The 26,368-nt window shown below is 66.1% G+C and overlaps 1 protein-coding gene across 1 annotated transcript in view; it reads left to right on the top strand.

Moving 5' to 3' along the window:
* The window catches only part of CBFA2T3 (CBFA2/RUNX1 partner transcriptional co-repressor 3), a 32,775-nt gene extending 10,535 nt beyond the window's left edge, over positions 1–22,240 (top strand). Inside the window, 9 exon segments of the mRNA XM_030299211.1 lie at positions 7,344–7,582; positions 7,690–7,779; positions 11,930–12,111; positions 12,761–12,990; positions 16,021–16,106; positions 16,702–16,900; positions 17,369–17,437; positions 18,712–18,902; positions 21,941–22,240. Coding sequence (XP_030155071.1) covers positions 7,344–7,582; positions 7,690–7,779; positions 11,930–12,111; positions 12,761–12,990; positions 16,021–16,106; positions 16,702–16,900; positions 17,369–17,437; positions 18,712–18,902; positions 21,941–22,240 — 1,586 coding nt within the window.
* The last annotated feature ends 4,128 nt before the right edge of the window (positions 22,241–26,368 follow it).

Consider the following 26,368-nt stretch of genomic DNA (forward strand, 5'->3'; position numbering starts at 1 on the left):
GCCGCCCCCGCCGCCTGCCGCGTCCCAGGGGGCCACTCGGCTCCCCTCCTTCACGCCGCACACAAGTGAGTAAAAGCCCACGGGGCCCCGGCCGTGCAGAGCTGTTGGGGGCTCCCAGCGCCGCCGTGACCCGAGGCCCGTGCCGCGGGCCCTCTGCCCAGAGCCGCAAACGCCCGCCGTCGGGCCCTCGAGAGGGAGGAGCTCACCGTGGCTCACAGCCTGCGCTTGGAGGTTCAAATCCTAGCTCATCTACTTGGTGGCTGTGTGGCCTCGGGCGAGCTGCTTAGCCTCTCTGGACCCGGTGTTCCCCATCCATAAAGCGGGGCTGGCCATAGTCTCCGAGTCACGGAGCTGCTGTGAGGACAAGGGAGTTGATACAGGCTCTTACCGAGCGGCCGGCACGTGAGTGTTTTAGCAGAGTTGGCCGTTCTGCTTGGAGCTCAGAGAGGGACTGGGGGGTCCCTACTGTCACACAGCACCTTACTCGAGGGCTCGTCAGAGGTGGCCCTGGGCTCAGATGCCAGGGGCTCCACAGCCTGGCTGCAGCGGGGTGTGAGGGTGGCCGGGACCCGGGGTCAGCCGGAGCCTCGGCCGCAGGGCTGCGGTGGGCAGACTCGACCTTCGGGCCGTGTGTCCCCGGCCTGGGCTGATCCGGGCCGAGCGTCTCAGTGCACGCAGCGTCTCCGGGGGGACTTCCTCAGTGCACGCGCCCCACCGGAGACCTGTTCCCTTGTGAGAAAATGGGTGACTGTGACCTCGGGGTCCCGTGCATTTGGGAAGGAGAGCCCAGGCGTGGGCCAGGGGGAGCTCAGCGTTCCTGCCCCCGGGACCGGGGCTTAGCAGTGTGCCAGCAGCGGAGAGAATCCACACATGCCGCCCGATCCCCTGTATTCAGAGGCCAGAAAGCCCCAGGCCTGGGGACGCTGTGCCAGACTTTGAAACCCAAGGGAAGCCCGTCTCTGGGAAGGGAGCTTCCAGTGCCCCAGCGTGATGGCAAGAGCCGCTTCTCCGGGACCTCGGGCCACCCTCCTGCCCACCCAGAGCCCAGGATAGACCGCAGGGACTGGCCCGGCTCCTTTTATCCCTGGTCGTGAACGGTACTGGTGCTGCCGTTTGAGGCCAGGCAGCCGGGTTCTTTAGGGCTCGGGAGCGGCCCAGCCTGCATCTGGAGAAGGGTGCTGGCCGTGGAGTCGGGAAAGGCAAGTTCAGGGCCGGGCCTGGCCGCTTGTTTGTAGGATGAGGGCTTTGAGCCAGTCTCCTGACCTCTCCAAGGTCTCCACCTGTGGTCTGGCAGGTGGAGCGATAGCACGGGCCCCAGGTGTGCCGCCTCGGGGCGGGGACAGCCCAGCTCACACAGGAGCTGTACCTTCCCTTGGCACGGAAGGTTCCAGCTCATCTTCCTACGGGGCCAAGTCTGAGCCAGGGTCCCCATGAGTGGTGGAGACTGAAATGAACCCTGGCCCCCACCCCTGCCCGGGCAGGGGGGGCGGGGGGGAGGGGCGGCGCTGCGCACTGGCGGCCCGCGGCGCCTAGGCCTGGGGTCTGCCTGCGGCGGCCGTGGTGGCCGGGGCCCGGCCGGGCTTCCTCTCACGCAGCCACCGGCCAGCTGTCTACCTGACCCCCGTCGCCTCGAGGAGAGGCTCCCGCTGCACGTAACCGCCCCACCAGCGGCTTGCAAGAAACAAGACCGCCGGGCCGTCCGCCCGAAATGCCCACCCCAGCCTCCAGGGTCGGGGTCCAAGCCAGAGAGGTCAGCGGGCCGTTTGCCGGTCGGACCCAGGGCTCTGAGCCGGTCGCCCGAGCGTCAAGGGCACGTCCTACTTTCCTTCTTGGTCCAGGACCCGTGTTCCCGAAAGCACGGGTCTGGGAACAAGATGTTCCAGGTCAGGGACAGGGCTGGGGCCTGCGAGTGGCTCAGGGGCTCGCCCAAGGCCTTTCTGTCCTCCCCCAAGGGCACCGCCGGCTCACGTTTCTGGAGTGGAGGTCCCGGCTTCATCTAGGGCACGGAGGTTACCAGAGACCAGTGGTTCGTTCTTTTCTAGGCTGGCACGTTCATGTTGTCGGGCTTCTGGGTCTCTGGCCTCCTCGGGGGGCCTCAGAGTTGTTCCCTAACGCATGCAAATCCCTGAGAGCAGGTGGGCAGCTGCATCGTGCGCCTGCCTGGTGGGGATGGAGCCTCTGTGCTCAGCCACGGATTCCTGCCCCGAGATCCCCCGGCTTCCCCAGGACCAGCCCGTGAGCCAAGCCAGCCGGAGACTGGCCGTGAACCGTGTGGCTTGAGGCCTGTGGTTTTCCTTGATGACCGCCCTGGGCACAGATTCATTTGGGGGTTGAACTCTGGAGGTGGTCAGGATGGCTGAGATAACTCTGGGAAGGAATGCGAGCGGCTACTCTGCAGCTGGGAGGACCCTCAAAGGCCCATCCTGTCCTCGATTACCCCCGGTGACGGGGGGCTCACTCTCTGTCTGGGTACAGCCTGTCTTCTTGCAGCTTCCACCTACTAATTTCAGCTCAGATCTCTTCCTGTTTGGTGCCTCCTCCCTTCGGGGTGGCTCAGTCCCGGGCTTTGTTTTGGAACCACCATTGGCCTGTCTGTCCATGGAGACTTCAAGCCCTATGCGCGCGCGCTCAGGTCCCTTGAACACGGTGCCAAGTGGGGTTACCAGGCACCTTCCAGGAAGAGAGCTTTTTAGGAACCAGGGTGTCCCACCCATGTCGATGGAGACCCCAGAATTCTTGTAGACCTCTGGAAGGTCCTTCTGGAAGTGACGCTAGGAGACCCCCCCCCCCCGCCCAAACAACCCCGTTGCTTTACGGTGGAGGAAACTGAGGCCCAGAGATGGTGACTGAGTCCCGATCCCCAAAACTGCTGTCCAGAGGCAGAGGGGGAGGGGCCGACCGTGGGCGCCCCTCGGGGCAGCCCTGCCCACCCGCCCGCGCTTTCCTGACAGCGTGTTTTTCCTATTTTGCTTACAGATCGAGAGGACGGGCCCACGATGTCCCTGCCCCACGGCCGTTTTCATGGCTGCTTAAAATGGTCTATGGTCTGTCTTTGTAAGTAAAATAACAAAAACCTTGGCCTCCGGGAGGTCCTCACCCCGGCACCCTCTGCCCTGGGAAGGCCACGGCGGTTCACCCCGCTGCCTACACGCCCCCTTACTGCGTCTGCTGTGTCCGTTAGTCCCGCCTCCCTCACAGAGAAGAGGGGCCCGGGGGCCGGCACAGGAGAGCAGGGTGCAGACCCGAGTTCACAGCCAGCCCTGTCCTCACGAGCTGTGTGGCCTCGGGCAGGCGGGCGGCCTCTCTGAGCTCCCTTTTCCGCAGCCACAAAATAGGGTGAATTAGGCAGAGCCCAGCGTTGTGAGAAGGTCACATGTCAACAGCATGTCAGTAGCTCGGCCGTCTCAAGGGCAGGCCCCGGCCCCCACCTCTCCTGACAGCGTGACCCGAGCAGGGACTACCACCTGTGCCTCAGTTTCCCCACCTATGACACGGCCCCATCTGTCGTCCTAGCACCTAGCGCCAAGGGCAATCGCACGGAGCCACGAGGGGCTGCTGGGCTCACACGGGGCCCGAACACGCCGGGCGCTCGGTGGCCAGCGGACATTCTGTCAGGGTCTCCGGCCGCAGGTGACACCCGTGACCGGAAGCGCTCGAGGGCCACGCTCAGAATTTGTCAGCGAGCGGCTGCAGTCGGGACAGGCCCGACTTTACGGCGGCCGGCCGCACGGTCCTGGTGTGACCCCCGCGGCCCGCAGGCTCTGAGCGAGAGGCGGCGGGACGTCCGGGTGCGTTATTCACGGCCCGCAAGGCTGTCGTCCTAGCTGCCGTGGCGGGACGCGCCTGGCCCGGCCCCGGTGGCCAGCGTGTCCCCTGAGCCTCAGCGCTGCCGGGGCGCGTGATCCACACCCCCGGGGAGAGGGGCTGGCGGGCTCCGCGTCCCGGCACGACCCCCGCCCAGGGCGCAGGGCCGCGGGAGCCGCAGGGGTGCTTGTGTGTGCCCCCAAACCTCAGCTGGGGACACGTGTGCGGTCTAAGTTAGTAACACAGCTGTTGTGGCACTGAAAGCACTTGTGGCCGGGGGTTATTTTCGGCGTCTCTTTAGCAAGTTGCTGAGACTGCCCGGCAGCCCGCGGGAGGGAACACGGGCGAGCGAGGGTGAGCGGGCCGCCGGGAGGACCCAGGCGCCGAGGGCAAGCTGGTAAGAAAACTGCAGAGAGGTCAGGCCCGGGCTGGGCCCGCGGACGCCGGGTGGGGGCCCGGGAGGTGTAGACAGCCGCACCTCTTAGGAGCCTCTAGAAGATCCAGACCCCGGGCGACGGCCCTGCTCTGCCGCGAGGGACGAGCCCCTGCTGTGGTGAGGTCTCCCGTGGCAGCCGGCCGCCTTCTGGCCCGGCCGGGGCGATGGCCAGTGGCCGTCGTCCGTCTTGCCCAGGGCATGTGTGTGTCACTGTCCCCCGCGGGGCCGGCTGCAGCTCACCAGTGAGAGAGGAACTTAGCGCCACGGCGGGGCCTCCCGGGCTCTCTGAGGGTCCCTCTGGACGACACCTCGCAGAGGGTGAGGGATGGGGACGCTCGGTGGGCTGTGTTTGGCGTCCGCTGTCCATCGCAGGGCGAGGGCTACCCAGAATCAGTGACCGCCTCTGCGGGAGCCTCCAGAACCGCGTGTGGCTTCCGGGCCCTGGAGCGTTGCTTCCGAGATCGTTCAGACCAGGGGCCAGACGGGCTCCCGCTGCGTCATGTCTCCCGGGGAGGGGACAGCGGAGTCGGACTTGGGGCCACGTTCCTGCAGCCCGTCCCCCCTCGGGACAGGAGGCCTGACACGTGTCCTCGTGCCAACGCTCGCCTTCGGTCAGTGGTTTCCAAGCCTCTGCTCTCGACGAGCAACCACCCGACACACAAAGGCAATCGGGGGTCAAGCATTTCAGCCCCTCCCCGTGGTAGAAGGTTAACGATTTTCTGTAATCCAGCAGGGCGCCAGGCACCAGCCCTCCGGCCCCAAAGCCCCACCTCTGGTTCAGGCCAAGGGGCCGTTTGCAAATGAAGAAACTAAGGCCAGGCCCCTAGTCTCACCCCCCTGGGCTGGTCCAGGCAGACGTGAGGCCCCAAGCGGGATGCCCTCTCCCAGCCAGGGTGGCTTCTCATGCCCGTGAGGGCAGAACCGTGCAGCTCAGCGAGTCAGGGAGGGGCATTTGCAGGTGTCACTGGGGAGCAGGTCAGTGGATGGGGGGAGCCTGTCATCGAAGCTGGAGGTGTGGAAAGTGTCTGGGGAGAGCGGAGAGCAAAGCCAGCCAGACAGCAGACTCAGGGTTAAGAGAGGGCATTTGCTGAAGGGCTCTGGCGAGGAGGGACTGGCCGGTTCTGTAGCCCAGAGGGGACAGTGCAGCCCCAGGGCCGGAGGCCCGCAGGGCACATAGAGGGGGTGTCCAGGCCCCAGGACAGCCACAGCTGTGGAGGGCCGGGGCCCAGGGAGGGGGACCCACGTGCCTGCCCCTCCAGGCTGGGTGAGCCAAGAGTCTGCAGAGGTCACTTCCCAGGGCCCGGTCAGGACAGGCAGGGCAGGCGTGGTCTGGAGGGGTGAGCCAACACCCCTCTGTTCAAAGTGAGCGGCATGAGTGGCACTCTGGGCTGTTGACGGGGAGCCGCTTCTCAGAGCTGACCTTGGCCGCATCCCCGTCCCGAAGAAAGGAGCCCCCGCTCCCCGTCCCCGTCCCCCCAGGCTGCCAGGTCTCAGCCAGCGTGGAGGTGGCCGGAGCCTCGGGAAAGTCCCTTCCTGAGCTCCCCACCTCCCCAGACTCCCCAGTGGGGCATGAGAGCACGGCCTCTGTGCACAGATCAGGTGGACAGGGTGGGAGGGGCAGGGCATGGGCCTCGTGGACCACAGTGAGAGAGGTGTGTGCGCGAGTGTGCATCTGTGTGTGAATGTGCCTGTGTGTGTGCAAATGTGTGTGTGCACAGGTGTCCACGTGCATGTACAAATATGTGTGGAAGCGTGCGTCTGTGTGTGCAAGTGTGTGTGAATGTGCACATGCGGTGTGTAAATGTGTGCGCGCCTGTGTGCATCTGTGTGTGCGAATGTGCACGTGTGCGTGTGTGCGTGTGCGTGTGTGTGCAAGTATGTGTGTGTCTGCGCGTGTGTGTGCACGAACGTGCACGTGTGAACGTGCGTGTGTGCAAATGTGCATGTACATCTGTGTGTGCTCGTGTGTGAATGTTTATCTGTGTGTATGCATGTGTCTGAGAGTACATGCGTGTGTGTGGTGCGTGTGCACACGTGGGTGTTCACGTGTGTATGCCGTGTGTGTGCATGGGAGTGTGTGCAGGGATGCTGAGGCAGGGAGCGGCGGTGGGGGGTGGAAGGCATGTGTGGGGAGTGGGGTTCAGACCATCACGTGGGGCGTGCATGCACGTGCAGAGGGGGCAGGCCGGCGAGCGTGCAGGGAGGGGCTCCGTGTGTGAACTTGGGGAGGTACCTGGAGCAGGTATCTGGGCAGCTGGCTGAGCGGTCTCCGGGTTGATCAGATAAGCTTCGGGGCTCCCAGAAGTGCCAGCACCGCTTCCCGCATCCAGAGCCCCCTCTGCTGTCACCAGGGCCCTGGTGGTCCACCGTCTGTGACCTCTCTGGTCAGCGAGGCTCGGGCTCCCGAGGCCGGGGGACTGGGTGCGGGCTCAGCCTTTCCCTCCGTCACTTGAAACTGAGGAGGGACGTCTTGTCCCAGGACATTGTGGGTGGTGGGACGCTGACCCCCGTGTCAGGGCACTGGTGACCGACGGTCCGCTCTGGTGACCCCTGCAGGGCGCTCGTCACGGCGGGGGGGGGGGGGGGGCTCATGTCACCTGCTCGTCTTCCACACATGGCCCCGTGCATGCAGCAGCCCCACACAGCAGCCAGCCGAGAGCGTCCCCTGCTGGGATCCAACCCCCGTGTCCCGGGGGTCCACCCCCAGCCCTATCAGCCCAGGCGCCGGGGCCTCACGTAGGCGGTGGGGCGCCGCTCGGGCCCGTCGTGGTGAAGGTGAGGGCCCCCGCCTTCCAGGGGAAAAGGGGAAGGGGCCAGCAGGTCCCTAGCGGTGGAGAAGCCCCTCTGCCGGTTCACGGTGGACACGGGCCGGGCAGCACGGGGGTCCCGGGGTGGTGTCCCCACCCCAGAGTGAAGCCAGAGGTGGTGCTGAGCCAAGGCCACGCCTGCCTCGTGGCCACACTCCGTCCCAGCCCCCCAGCCGCTGACCCGGGGCCCCGTGTGCACACCTGTGCAGGGTGTCCGGTGCCCCCGTGGCACCGGTGTGGCTCCAGCACCCGGCCGCCCTCTGCTGCCGTCCTCAACCCGCCTCTCCTTCCCGCAGTAATGAACGGCACCCACTCGCCGACGGCCGTCAACGGTGCGCCGTCCACACCCAGTGGCTTCAGCAATGGCCCGGCCACCTCGTCCACCGCCTCCCTGTCCACGCAGCACCTGCCCCCGGCCTGCGGGGCGCGGCAGCTCAGCAAGCTAAAACGCTTCCTCACCACCCTGCAGCAGTTCGGCAGTGACATCTCCCCGGAGATCGGGGAGCGCGTGCGCACGCTGGTGCTGGGGCTCGTGGTGAGTCGGCGTGGGGGGGGGGCAGCGAGGGCGCGGCAGAGGGGTGCGGGGCCCCCCCCGGGCCGGCCACGGGGCTCAGGCCGACGTGAGGTTGTCTCCTCCCTCAGAACTCCACGCTGACCATCGAGGAGTTCCATTCCAAGCTCCAAGAGGCCACCAACTTCCCTCTGCGTCCGTTCGTCATCCCCTTCCTAAAGGTGAGCACAGGCCGGTCCCTGGGCCTGCCACGGAGTCCCAGATCTGTTCCCTGCCCCGCTCTGATAGGGCACCACCGTCTGGCCACACGGGACCCTGGCGGGTACCCCGCGGGAACCGCGCCGACCGGCCAGGGCCGGTTCCTACTAGTTAAGGCCGTAAACCAGCTGCCGGGTCGGAGGAGGGGCTGCCAGACCCAGTGCTCTAAGAGCTCGCCAGACCAGCCCTGCGTCACGTCACGTGCACTCATCCGCTCGACAGCTCTGTTTTGAGCACCTCCGAGGTGCCACGTGCTGCGTGAGGCTTGGGGACACGGTGGTGAGCAAAGCAGGCAGAGTCCTGGAACCGATGTGCTGGCAGGAGGAAAGTCCAGCAGCCGACGCTGGTACAGATCTGTGGAGGTGGGGGGGGGGGTTCTGGTGCAGGCTGAGGGGGACGAGGTGGGGAAGCCGTGGGTGAGCGGGGCGCAGACCCTCGTGAGCATCAGGGAGCAGGCCGTGGCTGGAACAGAGTGAGGGAGAGGGACCGAGCGCAGATGGAGGCGTGGGGGGTGGCGTGGATGAGTGGGTGTCAGATAAACAAGGGTCCTGTGGTTGGTCTCAGGAGCTAAACGGTGGACCGCGGAAGAGATGGCATTGGGCCAGAAACGTTGCTTGTGAGCAGGGCAGGTTCCTGGGCCCCAGCCCGGAGCCCCTGAATCAGAACCTGCATCTTGACAAGGCGCTGGGTGAGGCACGTGCACGCAGAAACGGGACACGCCTAGTTCTAAACCCCACTGGGCCAGCTGCTCCGTTGCCGTACTTCTCAGGGCCTTTACTCCACGGTGAGGATCACAAACCCCCCAGAGAGAGCAAAGGTGAAACGCTTCCCAGATGGGTTTGACCGTGCGACCCGTTACCCCGTGCACCTCCGGTGATCAGGGTGCCACAGAGCTCACTTCGGGAGGTGCCGTTTCCCCAGGCCTGCCGTGGCCCCTCCAGCCGTGGGCCCTGCTCAGCTGTGTGGCCGGGCCCTGGTTTGGGGCTGCCTTCCAGAGGGTGTCGAGGACAGACTAGACCAGGTGCTCCTGGATTTGAGCCCTGACCTAAGCCACTGGGGGCCTGGGCCAAGCTTAGGGGGCCCGCCCCCGCGCCGACCCAGCTTCTGCTACGCTGGAGATCATCCCCGGGCCACTGGGAAGGGCGCACGAAGCGACGCGCGTGAAGAGCGTGGCACGTGCTCGCTCCGCGTCAGGCGTCATATCGGGGGATTTCAAACGCTCTGCAGACGGGGCGTGCTTTGCAAAGCTGTTCCACGGCCCGCCCTGCGGACCCCACGGCCGCCCCGTGAGGTGGGTGGCTCCTGGGGAACTGCCGCCGTCCCGGTGAACGGCTTCCCGTCGGAAGAGAGGGGCGACGGGCCGGAATCTGGATCCGTCAGGCTCCAAACCCCTGGCCTTTGCAGGGCCTGCCCTGGGCTGGCACCTCATTCCCCGCAGTCCCTGGTCCAGGGGACCCTTGGTCTGGCCCCACATCCGTCACCTCCTCCCTCCTTCCTGCCCTCCCGCCCACACCCTGCTGTGCTCACACCCTGAGCTGGGACAGCAGCAGAGCCCCGTTAGGCCCATCTGGCAGTCATTCGCAATTCGCCGGGAGCCCTGCCCCCGCCTCCCTGCCTCCTCCCACTTACTGCTGACTCCAGGCTCCCCATCTTTGGGGACACAGTGCGCCTGCTTCTCCCGTCAGATCAAATATTTACAGCAGATGTCCCTGCCCGCTCAGCTGTCCTTGTTTATTGGAGGAGCGGGGCAGGGAAACATCCGGTGTCCCCTGCTCCCGCCCCAGCGGGGCCGCAAACCCCTGCCCGCTGCACCTCCCTCCCCCGGCGTCCTGGGGACACGCCCGGGCCTCGCCCTGCACGCAGGGTCTCCCCTCTGCCCACAGCGGCCCCAGCGGGCTCCTGGGGCCTTCGTGCCTAGATTGCTCTCGCGGTCATCGGGGCCAGCTGGGCCATGGGGGCTGCCAGCCACGCTCCGTGCCTGTGACCCCACCCGGGGGCGCTGGGCCAACAGACCGTGGGACGAGGACACACAGTCCGTCCGCCTAACATGGAGCATCTGGTGCAGCCAGCTCTGTGTGCAGGGCTCCGTGACCAGGTGCCGGCCGGAGCCTGGCCCTGAGGCCCTGCCTGGGGAGCAGCCCCCACCCCGCTCATCCCAGGAGCCCCGGCCACGTGAGATCACAACGCTGCCGGGGAGCGTGGCCGGATGCCCCCTGCCCCGCCGCTGCGCCAGCTTGGTCTCCTGTCTGTGGCCTGGGCCGGCGGGGGGCTGGCACCTTCGCGGGGATTCACGGCCCGCCTTACAGGGGCCCTCGGAACCGCGGCCCGCAGGAGAGGCCGGCGGCGTGACCCGCTCTGGGCTTGGGTGCTCAGCCTCTCCCACGTTGCCAGCGGCGCGGTGACCCCTCACGGGGGCAGGAATGCGCGAGTCGATTCATATGAAGCTCGCAGGAGCCGTCACCCCCGGGGCAGGAGGAGCCCAGAGTCACCCAACAGAGCCCGTGTGGGCTGGCCGCCGGGCCCACAGCGCGCGGGCTGTGTGGACATCAGATGACGGACTTGGCAAAGCGGGGGACGAACCCTAACCCTTCGTTACCGGGGAGCCATCGGCTCAGCGGACCCCCGGCCGCACCGATTTCCCTTTGGCCTGGGTTCCCGTCTGTGGACAAGGTAGCTCAGGGTCCGTGTCCACAGGGCTTCTGTGACCAGGTCTGCCCGGGTCTTGGCGTAGAGGCCTCCCCTTGCACCCCGGGCCCTGGGAACGGAATGGGGACTCCTCCCCCAGCGTCTCTGAGACCAGGGGCTCCACAGCCCGCACCGGTTGCTTCTGGCCTGGGGTTCCCCTCCCCCCACCCCACCCCCACCAAGGACCCAAGACCCCGGAACCCTCTGCTCAGCCCGACACCGTGCGTGGCTACACGGCGGGGCTCTGCAGAGGTGGGGGTTGCTGCCCCGCCCTGCCGGCCCTCCGCCCGCAACCCCAGGCTCCCAGCTGGCCCCGGCCAGCCAGGAGTCCAGATGTTTCCACTGCCCTCACAGCGAGCAGCCGGTGCCCGTGCGGTCCCCACCCTGCTGAGCCAGCCAAGGGGAGGCCGGTCGGGTGGCGGGGGGGGGGGGGTGCTGGCAAGGGAGGGGAGGATGTTTGGCGTCTTCAGACCTCCCGGGACCTCCTTTCCCAGCTCACGCTCCTAACGTGTTCGACAGATGGCGGGCTGGCCCCCGTTCAGCTATCCAAATAGAAAAACAGGCCCAGCAGCCGGCTGCTTGATCGGGTCCGGGCCGATGCGCTGACGGGGCCGGGGAGGCAGGGGCGGGAGAAGCCGTGGCGGGTCGGAAATGCAGGAGAAAGTCGGGGAGTTGGATCTATTTACAAATACTTGCAACTTCTGGCTCTCCCAAGCAGCCTGCCGCTGGGCCCCCGTCCAGCCCCACCCGCCGCCCCAGGGGCCGCCTGCGCCCAGCACACGCGTGGGGGTGGCGGGGGCGGGGGGCCCCACCCCGGACTGTCGCTCTCCTGTGCCGTATTGTCCTTCCCCGTAAACGCGGCACCGCGTTGTCGTGTCTGTCCACCCGTGGTTGGCAGGACCGTGGGAGGTGACACCTGTGACTGCTCGTGTGCATGGTCTGGGTTCCACACTGCTCGAGGCGGGGCCGGGAGCCCACAGGAGCGGGGAGAGCAGGGGCCCCTGCCTTTAGAGTGAGCCCTAGAGTGGGGGCTGCCCTCTTCCTCTCTCAGCCTCGGCTTTCCCTCCACGCCGTGGGTAATCGGGTGCCTGCTTCCACGGGAGAAGGCAAGGAATCCTGGTTAGGAGCCCCTCCTTGCCCTCTGCAGATGCCGCTGGGGGAGGAAGCTTGGGGAAGGGGAGACAACCCAGCCCGGGGGTCCAGGGTCTGGGCTTGGGGTGCCACCGCACCTCAGATCACTGTGTGCTTTGGGGCGCAGTCCCACCCACGTTCCCAGACAGCAGAGGAGGAACACGAGGCTCAGAGAGGTCTTGCAACTCGCCCGAGGGCACCAGGCGCGGCTGGCCGTCGGCCTCCCCGCCTCGCACGGGAGCACACTGCTGCCTTGGCCTCGGTCAGCAGCGAGTGCGGCCGCCTCTCCCCCTGCAGGCTAACCTTCCCCTGCTGCAGAGGGAGCTCCTGCACTGTGCCCGCCTGGCCAAGCAGACCCCCGCCCAGTACCTGGCCCAGCATGAGCAGCTCCTGCTGGACGCCAACGCCTCCTCCCCCATCGACTCCTCGGAGCTCCTTCTGGAGGTTAACGAGAACGGCAAGAGAAGGACGCCTGACCGGTACACGCGGAGGGGGAGGGGGGGGACGGGGCATCCTGTGGCCAGGAGGGAGGTCGGGGTCGGGGGGGCCGCCTCTCCAGAGCTGCCTCTGGTCCCCCAGCTCAGCGGGCACCCAACAGCAGGGCCGACCGAACACGGGCCAACACTGCTGCGTTCCATGGCCTGTGGCTGGTGGCTGAGACCGCGGAGCCTCACCTGCCGGGCCACCGCACGGGGCTGGGGCGAGGCATCCCGAGGACTCGGATGGCCCCCTGGGAGGACCGGGGAGGGGGCAGGAGGCAGTTCGTGTGGCACAAATTGCCTGGCTCCTCCTTTCGGGCCGGATGTGGAGCCGAGTGTCCCCAGGACTGGCTCTCGGTGCCAGTCACAGACCTGCCGGAGCGTGCCTGTCCACGTCCTTGCTCCCCAACACGGGCGCGGGTTCTTGACCCCTGGCCCCAGGAGGCCACCCACCAGCGGAGGCGGGGTGGCGGGGGGGGGGCGGGGGGAGTGGAGTTTGAAACAAGACCCAGAGGAGGGACAGCAGGGGCGGGGGCTGGGCAAGGCTCTCTCTGTGCCCACGCCCGTCTCCCTCTCACCCCTCCGGCCTGGGCTGTTGTCCACGGCTCATGGTCCGTGACCCCCCGCCCCCGCCCGCTCTTCCGGTCAGGACCAAAGAGAATGGGTCAGACCGTGACCCGCTGCACCCCGACCACGTCAGCAAACGGCCGTGCACCCTGAGCCCCGCCCAGCGCTACAGCCCCAGCCACGGGCCGCCCCAGCCCACGCCGCCGCCGCCGCCGCACTACCGCCTGGAGGACATGGCCACGGCCCACCACTTCCGTGACCCCTACCGCCATCACGAGCCCCGGGAGCTGCGGGAGCGCCACCGGCAGCTTGGTGAGCAGTGCTGGGGGGCACACGTGTGTGCTTGCACACTCGCGCCTGCGTGTGGCTGGGGGAGCAGAGGGCTGTGATGTGCGCGGCAGCGTGGGGGAGGCTCGCTGACATCCTGACCTTGTCTGTCCAGGAAGGATGCTGAGGAAACGGGTGTGGAGAAAAGATTTGATGGGGTGGGGGCCCTGGGACCCAGAGGGAAACCCCACCCTGGCTGGGCTGTGACCCTTAGGGAGGGCCATCCTTCCCTGACCTCTGTCATGGGGTCTGACGTCCCCCACCCTCAGGGCCGTGGCGGGGGGGGCCTCTGTCGCCCAGAGGAGGGGCAGGTACAGAGCCAGAGGGCACGCGGGCTCTCGGGGTGCAGCGGGGTCCGGCGCGGCCAGCCGGGAAGAGACCACTGTGAGGTAGGGTGGGCACGTGGGGAGTCTCCCAAGTCACGGGCACTGTGGCTCCGGCCTCCGGGGCACCCCAGGGAAAGCACAAAGACTCATGAGCCCTCGTTGAGCACCACCGACCGCACACACCCCACCCTGCCGTCCGAGCAGGGTGACGACGAGCCTGACGACACCAAGTGTGAGTGCCCCGTCACGGTGGGTGAGCTGTGCCTGGAGGAAGGAGATGTGGGAGCCGGGCTGTCAGGGGACAGAGGGATCGGACCTCCACCGGGTCCCCGCTGTGCGTCCCCGCTGGGTCCTGTGTCCTCTGCCTCAGTCCCTTCCTCTGTCAGCTGATCCAGTGGGAGGCCGCACCGCAGGGTCGGAGGGACTCGCCACAGGGCCTGGCACGGTGAGGCCTGGGAGTGAGGCCAGTCCTGCGACCTGTGCCTGCGTCCTATTCTTCATCCGTTACAGGAGGCAGCACACCCTGCTGCTTGTGTGTGTGACGCATCCACAGGCCCGGAGCACAGACGAGGAGGCCCAGAGAGCATAATTCACGTGCCCAGAGCCTTCTAGCCGCGCCTGTCTGATCTTCTGACCCTCCTCTGTGCTGGGGACTCAGATGAATGGGACCGGCCCACAGCCAAGGGGCTCCCGGTGGGGGCGGGGGGTGGGGGGGCGGGTAGGAGGCTGGAAACAGCCGCTCCTGAGAGCCCCAGGGCACGCGTGGGGGCCCAGAGGCAGGGTCAGCAGAGGCCTTGCCCTGCACAAGGCCGTCTCCCCGCCCCCACCCCGCGGAAGCGTCCAGGGCCTGGGCCCAGGCAGCAGGTGACAGCGTCTGGCTCCCTGCGGCCGGGTCGGGCAGGTGCTAATTCCCACCCGCTTCTGCTAATGCAAAAATAAACGCCAGCTGTCAGGCAGATCTCAGCCACTATTTTGGTTGGGGCGTTGGCGCAGGCCCCGGGGTCCGCGGGTGGCGGGGCAGGGCGGCGGACGGTGGCCGTGGCCGCTGCCTCTCACTCCTCCTGCAGCGCGAGGTGGCCCGGCACGTCTGGGGGGCTAGGAGACCACCAGGGCCTGGAAAAGGCTTACACAGAGAGACCTCAGCCCAGGAAGCCCTGGTCAGCCCCGGGCCACCCGGCGTAGGCTTGAGGCACCACCAGCGTGGGGCTGAGAGCATTTGATGTGTCAAAAAAATCACGTGAGGACGATCAGACACTGTTGCCTTGGCGCGAACTCCTCAGTTCCGAGTTGTTTTCTTTGTCATCACCGGGCTTGGCGGGGAGGGCACCCCATTGTTTCAGTCTCTGGAGCTGTACCAGCCAGCAGCTGAGGGCACTGTTATGGCTTGGGCTGACCTTGGGTGACCTTGAGCAAACACATCCCCTGAGCAGCCTCGGTGTTCTCATCTGTAGGATGGGAATGACCACAGAACTCCCCCTGGAGGCCGACAAGGGGTGAGGCGCTTGGCACAGAGCCCTGCTGGGTACCTGGGGCCCTCCCCTCCTGGGCACTTCCTGAAAGCCTTCTCACGGCCCCAGGAGGCAGGCAGGGCAGGGAAACTGAGGCACAGAGTGGTGAGGGGAGGGGCCTGGGGTCCCATGGGGAACGAGTGTTGGGGCTTCTGGTTTCCCAGACCCCACCGCCTCCCAGGGGACCACACTTGGACCCAGCCGCTGAACCAGAGCAAGCCTCTTGCCCAGCTGGAGCTCGGCCCAGGAGACACAGCAGCCCCGCCCTGGGGACTGACACAGCCAGCTGGGGGGACTAAGAATAAACAAGGAAGCCGCCAGGATTGTTTGACAAGCGGATATGCGTGGGGCTGAATGAATTCTGAAGGGCTCAGGGTTGCTGAGGAGAGGGCCTGGGACCTGGGCTTCGAGGGATGTATAGAAGTCCAGCTGGCTGAGAGGAACGGGTACAGCATGAGCTGTGAGCCACTAGTGAGCCCCTGGGGGCTTCTGAGAAGTGGCAAGGCCATCGAAGTGAAGCCTGGGGCAGCTACCATGGGCAGCAGGGGCAGGAAAATCAAAAGATGCTGGATTTGGATGCAGGGAGGTGGGGGACGGGTGGCCAGGCCTAGACTGAGGGATAGGAACCCGTCTCTTCCTCCCAAGCATTGACTAGAGGCCAGACCTCTTCTTGACCTCCCCCTAAAGGCAGTGGACAGAGGGTCAGTGCCCAGGGCCCCCTTCCTCCCCCTCTCCACTTTCCTGAGGTGGGCAAAGCCCACGCACTGGGCCTGGGGAGCACGACGCACGACCTAGCGGGCCCAGGGCAGTGCCTGGGATGAGTGGCGTGGCCTGGGGAGCAAGGAGCTGTACCTGGTGGGCACAGGTTGGGGCCTGGAGGACAGGGGAGGGGCATGGGGCGGAGCCGGGGGGGGGAGGGTACAAGCAAGCTAGGGCACAGGGTGGAGCCTGGAGGACATGGGCGGGGCCTGGGGCACAGGGCGGAGCCTGAGGGATAGAGAGAAGGCCTGGGGTGTGGGGCATGGGGCGGAGCCTGGAGGACTTGGGCAGGGCTTGGGGCACAGGGAGGAGCCTGGGGGGTGTGGGCGGGGCCTGGGGCACAGGGCGGAGCCTGAGGGATGGAGAGAAGGCCTGGGGCCTGGGACAAGGAGCAGGGCCTGAGTGTCCACACCACCCTACAGCGGTACACGGGTCCCGGCAGGAGGAAGTGATCGACCACCGCCTCACAGAGCGGGAGTGGGCAGAGGAGTGGAAGCACCTGAACAACGTGAGTGTCCAGGCCCGAGGCCACGGTACCACCCCTACTCCTGGGGTTCCGCCCAGCCCGCGGGACTCCGGTGCTGCTGCGGGGGGTGGGGGGTGGCAGGCTCAGTGCTGGCTTGGCTTTGGCCTGCGCCTGCCTGCCTCAGCCCGCCCTCCGCTCTGGGCAGCCCCTCAGAACCATCCCTTCTCTGCCCCTGCAGAGCAGCTCTGTCTCTGGGAGAGAGGGGCTTTGGCCTGGCGTTGGGACCCCTTCAACATCGTTTTCGGGGTCATCTCTCCCCTGCTGCCTTTGTGGGGAGGGAGCCCAGGCAGGTGTGGTCCCCAGGGCAGAGCACAGCCCCGACGGTTGAAAGGAGAGCCCCCAGCCCCTGTGTTGGAACAGACCTCCCCGAGAGCCTGGTCTTCCCTCCCACCCCCCCGTGCTTGGTGCCTTTCCAGGCAGTGGAGGCAGATTTTCGCACTGTTGCCGGGAGCTCGCTGTGGCCAGCCCTCGCGGACAGTGGGCTGGCCCAGGCCCGGGGTGCGAAAGGTCCCTGGCCGTCGCCCACCCTGAGCGGCCACACCCAGCCTGCGCGCTCACGGCCACCGCCCGCCCGCAGCTGCTGAACTGCATCATGGACATGGCTGAGAAGACTCGACGGTCGCTCACCGTGCTGCGTCAGTGCCAAGAGGCCGACCGCGAGGAGATCAACCACTGGATCCGGCGCTACAGCGACACCGAGGACGCCAAGAAGGGCCCCGTGCCTGCCACCGCCCGGCCCCTCAACAGTTCCGTGGGTGCAGAGGGGTCTCCGCTAGGTGCGTGCTGAGCGGGTGTCAGGGGGACCGGGGGGTGCACTGCAGGGGCGCCGAAGACCGAGGCCAGCGCCCCCATTCTGGCACCCGCCGCAGTAAAGTACAGCCCAGGAGTTTCCCTGCAAAAGGACGTGCTTTTTGTGCTCTGCGTAAAGATGCTGCCTGACTCGCGGGAAGCCTAGACTCAGGGTGCCAGCAGCCAGGGGCCCCCAAGGGTCTCCAGTCGCTCTGTGGATGATGACCACAGAAACCAAGACAGATCCAAGAAGGCCCAGGTCCACCTGGACCCAAGCTGCATCAGCTCAGAGCACCTCCATCCCGGCATAGCCCTGCCCCACACCAGCAACTGATACAGGGTTTCCGGCCACGGGCACCTCGGGGACCCCCCCCCAAGGACACACACCAGGCCCCCCTTACCCAGCCGGGTGTGGCCCCGTTCTGTGCGTGATGCTGGCACCCCCTGTGTTTCAGACGCCCACCGGGAGTTCATGCCCAGGACCCTCTCTGGCTACATGCCCGAGGAGATCTGGAGGAAGGCTGGTGAGTGGGGTCGGCCTGGGGAGTGGGGTCCGACCCTGCGGGAGGGGGTGGAGTGCATTCAGTATTCCGGGTAGGACACCTGTCCACCCCCCATCTGCAGGCGAGCGAGCAAGCCGCGTGGCAGAATAGCACGGGTCCCTGGGTTCTGCACGCACACATGTGCACACACACACACACACACACACACACACACACACGTGAGAGGTGCCGAGGGAGTGCCTGTGGCCGTGGCGCTGAGCACATCGCCTCGTGGGGACAGACTTTGGGAGCCAGTGGCCAGCTTCAGAAAGAAGGGGGGAGCTCAGCGGAGGTGGTGGCAGTGGAGAGGAGCGCACGCCCCCCCACCCCCCCCGTACGTTTGGATTAGTGGATGGATTCACCGTGAACTATCAGGACGAGGGAGAAAGTCTCAGGGTCTGGAACGCAAGGCAAGTGGAGTGTCCCCACCCAGAACTCGAGGCTGAAGGGCCACAGACAGGCAGTAGCTGCCCGGAGCAAGGCAGGGCAGGGCACAGGCCTGGACGGGAGGGTGGGGTCCTCACTTCCCTCGGCCTGTCCCCTCTGCCTCCGTCTGGTGACCCGGGGGGCCGGCAGCTCACCACAACGAGTGTGCACAGGGGAGCCCCGCTAATCCCACCCCACCCTACCCACACTGCTGCAAGAAGGGCACTGCCGGTAAACTGAGGCGGGCGTGAGAGGCAGGCAGGCGTGAGAGGCACTGCCAGGTAAACTGAGGCAGGCGTGAGCAGCTGTGAGTGGTTCCCAGGGTTGGGGAGCACAGTGTAATCCAAACAGGTGCTCTGGCTCAGCTCTGAACAGCAGGCTTCTCTGCGGACGTGAGCAGGCCGCAGGCGGCGAGTGGGGGTGGTGACAGAGGGCTTTGGGAGTGACAACGATGCAGAGGCCTGGACGGGGTACCCCCCAGACTGCTTCTAGATGGGCCACGGGGGAAGCCGACTGTTGGTGGGGCAGAGGTACAGCTGTGGTTCTCACAAAGTGTGTGCCGAGACCCGGCATCAGCATGGCTTGGAACCCGTTAGGAACACAGGTTCTCGGGCCTTCCCCAAGCCCGTTGAATCCAGGTCACGGGTGGGCTCGGCCCCTGCCCTCCAGGGCGGTACCACCGCACCCCGAGGTTTGGAACGACGGGATAGATTCAGGCCTGGGAGACGCCCCCACGACCACGCCTGCGCTTGCAGGCCCCGCCCACAGCTCGAGGCCTCAGAGAGCAGTTGGGCCGGGCCACGTGACCACGGCCCCCACCTCCTTTGCAGAAGAGGCTGTGAACGAGGTGAAACGGCAGGCGATGTCGGAGCTGCAAAAGGCGGTGTCGGACGCGGAGCGAAAGGCCCACGAGCTCATCAGCACAGAGCGCGCCAAGATGGAGAGGGCCCTGGCAGAGGCCCGGCGGCAGGCCTCAGAAGACGCCCTGACTGTCATCAACCAGCAGGAGGACTCCAGCGAGGTAGGGCCACCCAGCCTCCAGGTTCCAGACCCTGAAGCCCCACTCCGTCGCCTCCCAGCCTCATGACCTTGGGCGGCCGGTGAGGCGGGTCCCCCGGGCAGATGTGGACGCTGAGGGCTCCAGAGGGTAGGTGGCTGGCTCTAGGCTGCGCCCTAGGAAGTCACAGGCCGTTCAACCTGTGACTCAAACCTCGGCCAGGAGACGCTGAAGCCCGTGCTCACAGTAACCTGTGAAAGCGGCAGCCGCGAGGGGCGTGGAGACCCCACGTGGCATTTACAGGGCATCCTCAGCTACAGCCCGCACGGCGGGGACGTGAGAGGCCTGGTCGTGCTGGTGCCCCGGCATCCGGAGGCTGGCCGGGGTCAGGCAGGTGCAGGGAGGCCCTTTCCTCCCGGTCCGAAAAGGACTCGATGTCAGGGAAGTTAGGGAAGGGGGGAAAGCGTGGCCAGGAGGGAGTTCTAGAACTGTCCTTTGGGACAGGACACGTCTCGAAAACGCCATGGTACGTGTGTGCTTGGGCCAGCCTGGAGGGTCGGCCCCCGTGTCTGCTCCGGCCTGCTCCAGCAGACAGCCTGAGCTCCGGAGAAGCAGGCGGGTCAGAACGGGCAGACCTCCCGGGGGCAGGTGCCAGGGAAGACGCCACGCCGCAGCAGTGACGTGGGAACAGAGTCCTGGAGGAGGTGAGCCAGGCAGGCAGGGATCTGGGGGAAAATTGCCACCCCGAGGAGGGAGCAGCAAAGACAGAGGCCGGGGGCACGCCTGGCAGAGTGAGGACCACAAGGAGGCCGACGTGGCCGAGTGGAGAGCGCCAAGAGGCTTCGGCGGCTAGCTAGACACTGGGCCTTTGTCCCGGGCGGGTGGTCGAGGTTACCGCTCGTCCACAGAAAGGGAGCAGAGCCCCAGTGGCCCGGGCGGGTGTGCGCGAGGCAGGCCTGGCCGTGCACCCCACGTTGGAGCCTGGCAGTCTTTGGCCAGAGCTGCCGCGTTCTGTGGTCAGAGCCCAGGTGAGCCCAGGAGGGCTTCCTGGAAGAGAGGAGCGGGGGGGTGCTGTGGCTGCCTTCCCTCGCGAGGACCCCATGGTCCCGCAAACTCAGCCTAACCCTGTCTGGAGTGGGCGGAGCTGTGTGCCTCCGTGGTGGGAGCCCACCCCCCAGGAGGGCCCAGCCAAGTGGCCATGTCCACTGGGGGCCGCCCACAAGCTGCGGTGAGGTCGGGCTTTTCTCTTGTCACCCCATGATGCGTGGCCGGGTCCCCACGATGCCATGGCCGCGTCCCCGTGACCCCGTGGCCAGGTCTCTATGATGCCGTGGCCACGTCCCCATGACTCCATGGCCGCATCCCCATGACGCCGTGGCCGGGTCCCCATGATGCCGTGGCCGCGTCCCTGTGACCCCGTGGCCAGGTCTCTATGATGCCGTGGCCACATCCCCATGGCTCCATGGCCGGGTCCCCACGATGCCGTGGCCGCGTCCCTGTGACCCCGTGGCCAGGTCTCTATGATGCCGTGGCCACATCCCCATGGCTCCATGGCCGGGTCCCCACGATGCCGTGGCCGCGTCCCTGTGACCCCGTGGCCAGGTCTCTATGATGCCGTGGCCACGTCCCCATGACTCCATGGCCGGGTCCCCACGATGCCGTGGCCACGTCCCTGTGACCCCGTGGCCAGGTCTCTATGATGCCGTGGCCACGTCCCCATGACTCCATGGGCGCATCCCCATGACGCCGTGGCCGGGTCCCCACGATGCCGTGGCCGCGTCCCTGTGACCCCGTGGCCAGGTCTCTATGATGCCGTGACCACGTCCCCATGACTCCATGGGCGCATCCCCATGACGCCGTGGCCGGGTCCCCACGATGCCGTGGCCGCGTCCCTGTGACCCCGTGGCCAGGTCTCTATGATGCCGTGACCACGTCCCCATGACTCCATGGCCGCATCCCCATTACCCCGTGGCCAGGTCTCCATGATGCCATGGCCATGACTCCATGGCCGCATCCCCGTGACGCCGTGGCCGGGTCCCCACGATGCCGTGGCCGCGTCCCCATGACCCCGTGGCCAGGTCTCCATGATGCTGTGGCCACGTCCCCATGACTCCATGGCCGCGTCCTTGTGACCCCGTGGCCAGGTCTCCATGATGCCATGGCCACATCCCCGTGACCCCGTGGCCAGGTCTCCATGATGCCGTGGCCGCATCCCCATGACGCCGTGGCCGGGTCCCCACGATGCCGTGGCCGCGTCCCCGTGACCCCGTGGCCAGGTCTCTGTGATGCCGTGGCCACGTCCCCATGACTCCATGGCCACATCCCCATGACACCGTGGCCGGGTCCCCACGATGCCGTGGCCGCGTCCCCGTGACCCCGTGGCCAGGTCTCTATGATGCCGTGGCCATGACTCCATGGCTGCATCCCCGTGACGCCGTGGCCGGGTCCCCACGATGCCGTGGCCATGACTCCATGGCCGCATCCCCGTGACGCCGTGGCCGGGTCCCCACGATGCCGTGGCTGCGTCCCCATGACCCCATGGCCAGGTCTCCATGATGCTGTGGCCACGTCCCCATGACTCCATGGCTGCGTCCTTGTGACCCCGTGGCCAGGTCTCCATGATGCCGTGGCCGCGTCCCCGTGACCCCGTGGCCAGGTCTCCATGATGCCATGGCCGCATCCCCATGACCCCGTGGCCAGGTCTCCATGATGCCGTGGCCACATCCCCATGACTCCATGGCCGCATGCCCGTGACCCCGTGGCCAGGTCTCCATGATGCCGTGGCCACGTCCCCATGACCCTGTGGCCAGGTCTCCATGATGCTGTGGCCACGTCCCCATGACTCCATGGCCGCATCCCCATGACGCCGTGGCCGGGTCCCCGTGATGTCGTGGCTGCATCCCCGTGACCCCGTGGCCTGGTCCCCCCATGACACGTGGCCGGGTCCCAGCGGGGTTGTTTGCAGTGTGTGCTTACCCCAGTCTGCGGCCGGCCAGGCCACTTTGGGGATTCGGCCCCAGGCACGCCCCGCGGCCCCCCCTGACCGTGTCCCCCTCCTCCAGAGCTGCTGGAACTGCGGGCGCAAGGCCAGTGAGACCTGCAGCGGCTGCAACGCGGCGCGCTACTGCGGCTCCTTCTGCCAGCACAAGGACTGGGAGAAGCACCACCACGTGTGCGGCCAGAGCCTGCAGGGCCCCGTGGCCGCCGTGGCCGACCCGGGGCCTGGACAGCCCGACGCCACCGCCGGCCTGGGCCCCTGCCTGCCCACGGGCGCCGCCAGCCCCAGCGAGGCCAGCTCCGCGGGGCCCTCCCGCCCCGGCTCCCCCGGCCCGCCCGGACCCCTGGACGCCGCGCCCCGCTGACCCCCACACCCCGCCGCCCGGCCCCCCACCCCCCGCGGCCACCGCGCCCTCCGGCCCCGCCCGGCCCCGGCCCCTCCCCCCGGGTCCGCCGGCCGCCGCCCCCGACCCTGGGGCCCTGGGAGCCGGCCGGAGCCGCTGCTGCTACTGCTTCTCTCCAAAAGAAAACAGAACCGACAAAAACTGCATCAACGCAACTTCCTCAGCAACCCGGCGGCCCCCCGCCGTGACCTCGAGCGTCCTCAGAGACCTCCCGCCAAGCTTTAGACGGCAGGGCGGCCGGCGTGCCCATGCCAGCTCTGCCTGCCACCCTCGTGCCCTCCGTTCTTCTGTCTGACTTTCACACACTGTCTCTTTCATGAACAAAATCTAGTCGTTTGGTGGCTTATGTTTTCGGTGAAGAATTTTGGGGGGTTTTGTGGAACAGAACTACTCAGAAACGGACCCAGAAAATGGGGGTTTTGTCCCCTTCCCGGTTAAAACGGGAGACAGAAAATTGTCGTGTTATAGCTGGAGGTCTGAGCCGCCGCGACACGGAGGCCGCCCCGGGGGCGTGTGGCCAGCGCGGTGAAGACGGTAAGAAGAATTTCGATTTCCGACTCGAGAAACATGGTTTGCTTTCAGGTTATTTTTTTTTCTTTTAACGTCAAACTCTTTGGCTTTAAGTAGAAATCCAAAAAGGTTTTTGAAAAACAGGGAGGGAAGCGCACCTGTCAACTACCTTGCCAGCTAGCCAGCCAAGGACGCCGAACACACCTCTGCTCCAAAGGAAACCCAAAAAGCAAACACAAAACGTCAAAATCCAAAATGTTTTCGTCACTGCCAAAGTACCTTTCCCACGGTTTTACCCCACTCCTGGATTTGTTCATCTGTCATCCCGTTCTCTCGCTCTGATTCCGTGTTTGGGGTGCGGGCACTCGGAGTCTGGAGGGCGTCGCCCGGCAAGAAGCAACGTGTCTCTTTTCCACGACGGCAGGGCCTCGGCTGGGCGCGCCGGCCCCGCGTGGACACGCGTGCGGGGGACGCCCCCGTCTGTCCTCACGCCCTCTGTGAATCTTCATCACGTCGCATGTTTCCCACTTGTGAGAAAGTGCTCACGTGTCCTTCCCAGGAGAGAAGAGTTCCGAAACGAAACCGTGACAATCTCTCGGGTTGATTCTTGACTGCTTTTCGAAGCACCAGGAGACAGCAACTGGGCCTTCGGACTCCTGCTTCTCCGCGTCTCCTCCTCTACCTCTCCTCCCGCCCCACGAGGCCGTCCCACCGCCACCCCCCCCCCGCCCCAGCCCCCGGCCCCGCAGCCGCCGCACCTGCTCCCCTCTCTTCACACTGTCGCAGAAATAGGAGAAAAGCCGCAGACGGGAACGGTCTGCCCTCACCGCGCCTGCCGGACTCTCGGTCAGCTGTATATAACCCCGCGTCCCTGTCCAGCTGCTCCTTGGGGAGGTGGTCTCTCGGACCCCCCGGCCCTGTCCCCTCCCCCCACTCAGCCGCCCCGATGATCTCAAGGAGGCAACGAAGGAGTGAGGAGAGCCTCACGTGTACTCCCCGGGAGGAAAAGAGCAGACGCGGCCCATGATCCTGCCTGCGTCGCCGTGAGGAATTCCCGGGACTGGAGGGCAGTACGGGGCGTGAGCAGCTGCTGAAGTGGGGGTTCCTGGGCGCCCCGCCCAGAGGCAAGTCGGTGGTATGATGCGTTAATGTGAATGTACATAGTCCTCGCGGAGGTCCCAGTGATGATGTTCACGGCGACGGTAATTAAAAAGGGATGTTTGCCAAATAAAAAAGAGAAACCACGGAAGCATGTGAGGTTTAGGAAGTAGATTCTCAAAGAAACCGGAACCGTGTTCCTGCGGGGAGCAGTGGGCTTGTTCGCTGTTGTTTTTTCAGAGTTGTAAGAATCCATCGCGCAGTGCGCAGAGAAGGGGCTCCGCGCGGCTGCCTCGGACCGGGCGCCGCCCCGAGCCCCGCCTCACAGCAGAACCCAATTCTGAAAGTCGCGATAGACCCATCTCATCCTCCGGAAATTTCCCCAGGCTCCAGCCACGGGTCTGCGAACCTCTCAGAGGTTTGCTTTCGTGGGTTCCAGAAAAGCAAGGACCAGTTTGGGATTGGGGCTCTGGATGAGCCGGTGGAAGCCTGCCCCAGTGTCTCCAGGCCTCTGTCTCTCGCGCGCGGGTGTCGGACCTATTAAAATGGTGGTTTCGGCTGTGCCCCTTGGAGGCCGGTGCTCTTGGACTCTGTTCCCCGAGGTTGTGCTGGTGAGCGGCTGTGTCAGAAGCGCATCTGTCCCGGGTACGTGGGGGGTCCGGGTGGGCAGGTCTAAGGCCCCGCTGACGCGTGTCCCTGACATCAGGACTGGGGTGAGGTATGGAGGAGCCAGCGTGTTCCCCTTCCCCTCACGAGGTCGCCCTTTGGGGATCAGTAGACACATCGGAGAAAGTAGCATGTTGGCAGCCGGTGGTGTCCCAGCCCCACCACAGGCTGAGGGTCCGAGACGGGACAGCCCCTCCCACCCCCTCTGCTCTGCGAGCTGGTGTTCCTGCGGGTCACTGTGCTCAGGCCGCGTTCAGCCGAAGACCTCGCCGCGGAACCAAACACGGATGGCTGGCTTTGGGGAGGAGGGGGGCAGGCAGAGGTTCTGCATTGGGGGTCGACTGGGACCGGGGCACGGCCGTGCCCCTGCCTCTCTTATGCCAAGAGGGGACCCGCACACAAGCGGGTCTAGCCCCCTGCTCTCTGCTCAGCGGCCGTCCTGCCCTGCCGCTTCCCGAGCTTATAAGCCACGGGCCCGCAGCGCGGCGTGCGAGGGGCTCCTTCCCGCCAGCCACCACCAGGGTTAGACACGACACGCGGGTGACCCGGGAGCTCAGGGAGATGCCGCTTCTCACACAGCCTCCTTCCACCCAAATCAAAACGGCGCCTCTGCTGTTCTGAGACCAAAGCTGCCACAGGAAGGCGGACTGAGGCGGGCAGGCAAGGTGGCAGCCAGGACTCCAGGCCATAGCGCCGAGCCACGCACGATAGACGGATGGGGGGGGGAGGGGACAACGGAGTGGATGCTGGCACCCTAGACCCTCTCTGCCACCCCCCAGCGCGACCCCCCCGACCTTTCCCACCCCCTCCTCCGTCTCCTTGTTTCCCATCCTAGGACATGTCACCGTCCCCAGGTGATGTCTGGGGGTGACAGTGCCTCCTATCCCACGTGTAAGCGGGTGGGCACCCCCTCCCCCAGGCTCCATCTGAATAGAGGGTCTGCATCCCCACAGCTCACCAGGACCGAAGGGAAGCCTTGGGGGTCCAGGAGGGTCAGGGCAGGGCCGTAGGACAAGAGGAGCTAGACGCCCAGGCAAGGGGCTTCCCCGGGGCCCCCCAGGCGGGGTCCCTCATCAAAGCCCCTAGAGGTTCAGTGGCAGAAGGAGACTAACAGGAGAGGGGCCAGGAGGGTTAGGGTTTGGTTTCATCCCAGTGACAGTGGTGGAAAGGGATCACGACAGGCCCCGCCCTGCTCCTGTTTGCCAGCTTTCCCAAACGCATCCTCAAAATGACACCAAAGCTCCTTCACCGTTCCAGCCTGCTCTAGCCGGCACGTCTGGCCATCATTTTTCCCGTCCCCGCAGCCAACCTACGATTGTTCCTTGATTCTTTTCTTTCCCCAGCTCGCTCTTCTGACCAATCCAGCCATCTGGCCCTCCGCCAACCCATTCATCCATCCATCCATCACCTATCTCTCTGCCCACCCAGCCACCCACCTCTCCGTCCACCCACCTATCCTCCCTCCCTCCCTTCCATCCATCACCTCTCCCTCTGCCCACCCACCCACCCATCTACCCGCCCATTCGCCTATCCATCCTTCCTCCCTTCATCTATCCATCCACCCACCCATCTACCTGCCCATACACCTATCAAGCCATCCATCCATCCATCCATCCATCCATCTCCCAACCCACGCAGTCACCCACCTACTCACCCGTTCAGCCAAATACCCGCCCATCCATGTGTCCATCCATTGCCGTGTCCCAGCTGTCACTCGATTCCACCCTCCCCCATTCATACTTCCACCCGATCACACCTGCCTCTCCACCAGTCACCCCTACACACACCACACACGTTATCTGTCCGTTCTCCAAT

Source organism: Lynx canadensis, chromosome E2, assembly GCF_007474595.2.
Source record: "Lynx canadensis isolate LIC74 chromosome E2, mLynCan4.pri.v2, whole genome shotgun sequence".
In the NCBI taxonomy this organism is placed as follows: Eukaryota; Metazoa; Chordata; class Mammalia; order Carnivora; family Felidae; genus Lynx; species Lynx canadensis.